The sequence below is a fragment of the Myotis brandtii genome, unplaced genomic scaffold (genome assembly GCF_000412655.1).
Source record: "Myotis brandtii unplaced genomic scaffold, ASM41265v1 scaffold137, whole genome shotgun sequence".
NCBI classification, from domain to species: Eukaryota; Metazoa; Chordata; class Mammalia; order Chiroptera; family Vespertilionidae; genus Myotis; species Myotis brandtii.
In genome coordinates, this window is record NW_005354874.1 from 5,686,118 (window position 1) to 5,693,512 (window position 7,395).

At 39.9% G+C, this 7,395-nt stretch overlaps 1 protein-coding gene across 3 annotated transcripts in view; it reads left to right on the forward strand.

The window, feature by feature from the left end:
- Positions 1-3,420: 3,420 nt before the first annotated feature.
- The window catches only part of CSRP2BP (CSRP2 binding protein), a 33,414-nt gene continuing 29,439 nt past the window's right edge, over positions 3,421-7,395 (forward strand). For all 3 annotated transcript variants that reach the window (XM_005860600.2, XM_005860601.2, XM_014535072.1), the window contains exons 1-2: positions 3,421-3,985; positions 6,028-6,146. In XM_005860600.2, the coding sequence (XP_005860662.1) occupies positions 3,727-3,985; positions 6,028-6,146 (378 nt within the window). In that variant the 5' untranslated portion in view covers positions 3,421-3,726. The remainder of the gene's footprint in view (positions 3,986-6,027; positions 6,147-7,395) is intronic.

The window sequence follows — 7,395 nt, forward strand, 5'->3', positions numbered from 1 at the left end:
GGAGCGGCCCCGTTTTCTAGTGGCCGCCAGCCGGCAGCGACACGACCTTTCAGAATGTCACCGGGGCCGCAGGAGGTGGAGGAGGGGAGGCGTTTCCTTGGGGTGCACTCAGCAGGTTATGGCCTCTCTCCACCCCCGGGCCCACGGTTGGTCCTGCGGTGTTTAAATGCGAATAAGACTTTATCCCACGATAAAGAAGCATTCCCGCATCCGCCTTCGTGCCTTTGGCCTAGGTAATTTGGTGAGATGCTTGTATGTTCTGTTGTTTTTTTTATCTTTATTGTTGAAAGCATTACAGATATCCTCCCTTTTCCCCCCCATGGACCCTGTTGATCTCCATGAAAACTAGATTCTGTGAACGTTAACGATACCAGCCTCCAAATTTTCTTTTTTTTTTGGTACTTGCATCCCTAGAAATAATACCCTGACTTGCTGATCACTGGCCTGACCGACCATGCTGTGTCTCTCTGCTCATACTTTCTTTCTTATTCAAGTTAGTAAACGCTTAATGACTGATCACTGTGCGCCAGGAACTTTTGGGAAACAAAGATAAGGAAGCAAAGCCGCCCCAGAGACAGACTAACTGATTGAAAACAGCGCTGCATGTTGAGTGTGGGAACCGGAACTGGGTGGTTGGTGAACTCTCAGAGGACACCTGGGCGCGGGTATTGGTAGAGCCTAGTTGGCCAGGGGTGAACGCAATGACCCGAATCAATAGTAAAGTCACTGCTTGCATTGGACTGTGCTGTGTGCTCGGTATTCAGATATGAAGCAGATGAGGGCTTTGTCCTCGGTGTTCACAATCCACGGAAATCAATGGAGGGGAAGCCTGTGAAGATAGAAGAATTGTGTGGAGGAGGGAATGGGGTGATGAATGATGAAAAGGCATGGAAGAGACTAGAGATTTGGGGTTCTAAAGGGGTAGCTTTTGTAATAGAGGCAGGAATCTTCCTCCCAAGAAGGAAGAAGATGGTGATCCCAAGAAAAATTGAGAGGGAGTAGAGTGTGTCAGATATAGCTCGGAGGTCAGTGAACAGGGAATTTCAGAGTGTCAGGGAGGGCTGGATTATTAGAGCTTGGTTCTGAAACCTAGCCACACACCCGATGTTCCTGGAAAGTTTTTACAATGCAGCTGAGGCTGGGCCCTACTCCAGGCCTATTAAATCAGAATCTCTTGGGGATGGGGATTCTGCTTAGATATGTTTTGTTTATTGATTTTAGAGAGGAAGGAAGAGGGGGAGAGAGAAACATCAGTGATGAGAGAGAATCATTGATCAGCTGCCTCCTGCACGCCCCACACTGTGGATGGAGCCGGAAACCCCTAGCAAGTGCGCTGATCTGGATTGAAACTCAGTCACCGAGCCACAGCAGCTGGGCTTAAGTATGTTTTAAAAGCGACCCAGCCCTAGCTTGTTTGGCTCAGTGGATAGGGCGTCAGCCTTCGGACTGAAGGGTCCTGGGTTCGATTCCAGTCAAGGGCACATGCAGGGGTTTTGGGCTCAGTCCCCAGTAGGGGGCCTGCAAAAGGCAGCCAATCATGATTCTCTCTCATCGTTGATGTTTATCTCTTTCTCCTCCCTTTCTCTCTGAAATCAATTAAAAAAAATATTTAAAAAGAAATAAAAGTGACCCAGAGGATTCTAGCAGGCAGGTTAAGAAACCCTGGCTGCCTGCTAGAGTGGAAGAACAGGTAGATTTAGATATTTGGAAGTTAGAGATGAAGAAAAGATTGACCAGAATAACCTGTGTTTATCTTATCTTACATCCAATCATTCATTGTGGGCTTACTTTCTAGCAGTGGGGAAGAGTTGGCCAAATGATTGACATGGTGGATATGTAAGAAGGTTCAAGGAAGCAAGAAATAAATAATGACTGTTGTTTCTTGACTGTCTACTATATACCAAGCACTGTACCAAGCATTTTATATACATTATCTTTCATCCTCATGGGAACCCTGCAAAACAAGTAGTACTTACGTAAGGAGCCAGAGTTCTAGGTGTTAGAATTGGAATAGTGGAGAAGCCTTAGTGGTTAGTAAGTGAGGTGGTTCGTAAGGTAGTTAAGTGGACCTCACAGGAAAGATGTGGGAGGCGGTCAGCATGCACATTGAAACTTGGAGGAAGATAGCAAATGATGGATTCAAGAGCAAAATCCTAAGCATGTACTCAAGTCTCTGAAAAGGGTAGGATCTCAGACAGTTGTGGCGGGATTACAGTGGAAGGTGTGAGCTTTGGGGATGGGGTGGTGAGGAGCACGGGATCGGAAGAATTGGGGAGGAGGAGTGGAATGAGCACTTCCTTTTCTGTCTCTGGAGGTCTTGCCAAGGGTTCAGGGATCAAGAAAGTTGGTTTTCAGTTGAATTATTAGTCTTAGGACCCTCTACTCCTCATAATAGGGAATGAAGCTCTAGGCCTCGAGGTCCAGCAAGTAGATACTTGGTGAAAGTCTCTTAAATAGACATCATAATAATTAAAAAAAAAGTTCAGACCCCTGCCCCTTCCCCATTAATCCTGCCTCACAAGGCTGCTGTTAGAAACTTATTAGAGCATTTTGTGACCTGTGACTATAACATGTTATTTATTAGTCATGACTGGATTGATGCTTTAAAAAGTCGCATCTTTGGTGCCAGGTCCATGTTCTTTAGTGCTTATCAAAGTAACTACCATTGATGGGCCTTTAATTTTTCCTCTGATAGTAGCATTCTATTTTTTTTCCTTCTCTCTCTGTTACGTAATTGATTAGTAATTCTGTATAATTTTTACTTTTTCTCTTTGTATACTAGAAGCTGGGTTTTTTACTTTTTTGCATCTACCTTATAGCTTGTTCATATTTTAGCAATCTTTTTTTTCTTTGATGTTTATTTAGCTAGGAAAATTGCTAACAGGAAAGTAGTTCACAGAGTTACCATAATAATTCTTATCAAATATTTTAAGTGTCATATATCAATTAAAAGTTTTAAAATTCAACATAGTGACAGTTTTTCTTTTTGAATTGTTATTTCCATTTAAATTTTCTATACTCCGTGTTCAGCAATTTCTTAAAATATGGTCAATAGTCATTTAAGTGATAACGTTATAGCATACTCCCAGATTAATTTGATGGTTTCTTTATTACATTTTACATTTATAGAGAAAGTTAAAAGAGTAGTTGGATATTTGGCATCTGAAAGTTTTAAGTGTATTTTGGTAACACTGTTATTTGGTTTTGAATGTAACAAGGATGGGAACCACCTGTTCAGGGTGCTACTGAAATCTGTTTCTTACATTTTTAGAGGCTTCGTGACGGAGTGATCAGAGACATTGAGAGGCAAAATCGGAAAAAAGAAAACATTCGTCTTTTGGGAGAACAGATTCTTTTGACTGAGCAACTAGAAGCCGAAAGAGAGAAGATGTTATTGGCAAAGGATCTCAAATAACATGACTTGAAATGAAAGTGAAATATTGATGGGACAGATAGTGTTGAATGTGTATGTGCATGTGAGTGTGTTGATGGAGAATAGCTTAGTAAGATTTTCAACCTTTTTTTGGTCACTGTCCTTTTAAACTCAATCAAGGAAAAGGACAATGGATTATACTAAATTATTACTTTAAAAGTTCATTATATCTGAGTAGGGCAGACACTCTCCTGAAGAGTTTTTGTTTGTGTAATCCTGATAAAAGCCTCTTTAAGCTTGGTCAGAGTTTAGGATTGTTACGAAAGCACTTCTGTCCCTCTGAGAAAGAAGCGATGGATAGTAACATCCACCTGGGTAGTTTGATAAGTCGCCATGATGACGAAGCCACAAGAACCTCTACCTCAGAAGGACTGGAGGAGGGTGAGGTGGAGGGGGAGACTCTCCTGATTGTTGAATCGGAGGACCAGGCATCAGTGGACTTGTCTCATGATCAGAGTGGGGATTCCCTCAACAGTGATGAAGGAGATGTGTCCTGGATGGAGGAGCAGCTGTCCTACTTCTGTGACAAATGCCAAAAATGGATACCAGCCAGTAAGGAGCTTCTCGATTCCTCTGATCTGTCAGTTTCTATGTGTTTGTTTTTCTAACCCGTGGGGGGAAAAAAGAATGTAAAATAGACCTAAATAAAAAGATAATTATTATATTTTTAGTTTAGTTGATTAACTACAAATTTATATAAAACAGACACATTTATACTTATAAAAATTACTGTTGATATTTATCACATTGTTAAAATAACGTTCTTGATGGTAACCCAATAAAGACTAGAAAATTGGATATCCTGTGTTACTTAAAAAAATTAGCCAGATTTTTCTAATAAGGCTATGTTAAGACTTTGGGGCCCAAATTAAAGTTCAAGTTCATAAAAATTACTCTTAGTATTTAACTTACATGGAAAATTCCTGCTATGGTAGGCTGAAGTAAGGCCAGAATTAGCAGATTAAAGTGTTTTGTGCTCTTTTTTCCTAGGATCATTCTTGTTTTCTCTTGTTGGCCTCTGTGATCTGCTGACAAGAGATAGATACACACACATGCTCCCCTGATACTTTAATTTTTCAACTCAGTCTTTTCACCTGCTAGCTTCCTAGTTCTCAAGGAAGATATGCTTTGCCAGTCATCATGAGTCTTACCACAACAGGGTTTTCCTAATAGACAGAGACTAGTAAAGACGTACACACTAGAGCCATGGTCGGCAAACTGCGGCTCGCGAGCCACATGCGGCTCTTTGGCCCCTTGAGTGTGGCTCTTCCTAAGCCTTAGGAGTACCCTAATTAAGTTAATAACAATGTACCTACCTATATAGTTTAAGTTAAAAAAATTTGGCTCTCAAAAGAAATTTCAATCGTTGTACTGTTGATATTTGGCTCTGTTGACTAATGAGTTTGCCGACCACTGCACTAGAGGAATTCTTTGTGTAATAGAATTTGTAACTAGGTAATTGTGAAGTGGGTTATTTTCTGGTATGTGGAAATGTTTTTGGTGAAGATTCAACTATTCAGATTAATAGTTACTACTAACATAACTTTTCACAGAAAACAAATCTAGACTTCATTATAGGTAGTTTTTGTTTGTGAGGTGTCTCTTTCTGCTTATTAATTCAGGGTCCTGCCTGAAAATCTCAGTGGCTTTCTCCTTGTCCTGACGGTATACATCTTAACCTGCCCTTTATGATTATGCCCCTGCTAACTTCTTTAGCCTCTCTCTCTAGTATCCTATTATCCTCACACATAAACAGACCTTTGCTGTTAGGGTGAGCTTTTAATTCTCTACAAACAAGTCTCTCTCATCCCTGGGACTAAGCACATTTTAATTTTCTTTCTGGAATATTCATCTCTAGCCTCCATGCCCTTCCCCCATACACACAAGCACCTCTCTTCCTCTGGCTAATTCTAGTCATCCTGTAGAACCCACTTTTTCTAGCTCTCCTATCTTCCCAATATGGGCCGGGCATCCCTTTTATGTGCCCTCACATTGCCCTTACTACTGCAGTGGTTTTCATGTCTTCCAGAGCATGTGTCACTTTAAAAAATGCAGACCCAGGCTCCACTTCAGAGATTGATTTATTTCATGTGGGGTAAGCCAAGACATTAAAACAAAGCCATTCTGATGTACAGTGAGGATGGAGAACCACTGTGCTGTTGTGATTACCTATTTCCTCATGTTTCCCCTACAGAATTTGTAAACTGAGAGCAGTTACTATGCCTGTCTTGGGCATAGTATTCCCAGCTCCTAGCCCAGTGCCTGATACTCGGTGGGAGCTAAGGTATTTTTTGAAAGAGTGTGTGAAGAGATCTGTAGGAGTCTGGAATGTTAACAGAAAATCCAGTGAGCAATAATAACTGCTTTTTCCAATATCTTCTAAAAGTTGGGAACCAATGATCTTCATGGGAATACACTGATGTTGGAAGAATAAAAATCTCTATTCCCTTCCCTGCCTCCTCCTATCATGAACTGGCTGAAATAAAGGAAAAACAGTATGGGAAACTTAAAATCTGGTTGCTAAATGAATTAAACCTTTAAGTTACCCCTCTTCTTAGATAAACCTATGATATACTTTTTTGTTTTTCTCCTAGGTCAGCTGAGGGAACAGCTCAGTTACCTTAAGGGTGATAATTTCTTTAGGTTTACTTGTTCCGATTGCTCAGAAGATGGCAAGGAGCAGTATGAAAGGCTGAAGCTAACATGGCAGCAAGTGAGTAAAGGCTCTTCTTATAGAATTCAGGAGGTTGGTCCTCCAAGGAATTTATTGGAATATCTACAGAAAGAGGAACTTATATGAGATTTTGAGCTGTTTGGAGGGTCACTTTTTATTTCCCCATGAAAATTATATATTGAATGTGTGGAGAAAGGAGTTCTTGGACGGGACTCACTGCTAACTTAGTGAATTGGGTTTGAGATTCTTGAAAACTTCACACACGATATCATTTTTATCTATAATACCAAATTTTGATTTTAATTGAAAATGAGGGTCACATTTTTCTGGCAGCCTTTTTTTGAACAATGAAACCATTTTAAAAATTGTAAAGACGGCCACATAGGAAATAAATTTGGAAGGCATGGTTGATTGCAGAAACCAACATAATCCACTTTTCTGCATTTGAATGCAAACCTATTTGAATATTTTTTGTTTGATGAATACTTATGTCTGCTTTTTAAAAAATCCTCACCCTATTAATTTAGAGAGGAAGGGAGAGAGAGAATCATCAATCTGTTGCCTCCTGAATCCCAACTGGCGATCAAACCCACACAATCTAGGTATGTGCCCTGACCAGGAATTGAACCCACAATCTTTTGGTGCCCAGGACAGCACTCCAATCAACAGCCACCCAGCCAGGGCCCTATGTCTACTTTTAACCATCTTCAGTACCAATACCATAATCCAACTATATAGTCTGAATAATAGCTTTTTATTGATCTTTGGTTATATTAATTTTTTGGTTTGTTTTTATGTTAATACTAGTATAGCTATAGTAGGCACAATGTACATATAGTCTTTAAGCTCTAAAAATGAATGAATTATGCATATTCAATTTTATGTTTATTGATTCAACAAATTTTGGAAACTACTGTGATGAACAAGACAGCTATAACCTGTGCCCCAGGTGTGACATTCTAGACATTTATTTTAGATTGAATGAATTATGCATTTTCAATTTTATGTTTATTGATTCAACAAATTTTGAGTGCCTGGAAACTACTGTGATGAACAAGACAGCTATAACCCGTGCCCCAGGTGTGACATTCTAGACATTTATTTTAGATTGTAAGCAGACAAATAAGTTAGTTACCCATAGCACTTTTTTGCTATGAAGGAAATGAAAAGGGTAATGAGAAAAATTGTAGATTATACCATCTAGGCCACTTCAGGTGTTCCTTGTAAATTGTAGTTGCTTTAGCAGCCTTAGATGTCTTAGTTATCAGAGCTTTATTAGATAGCTCAT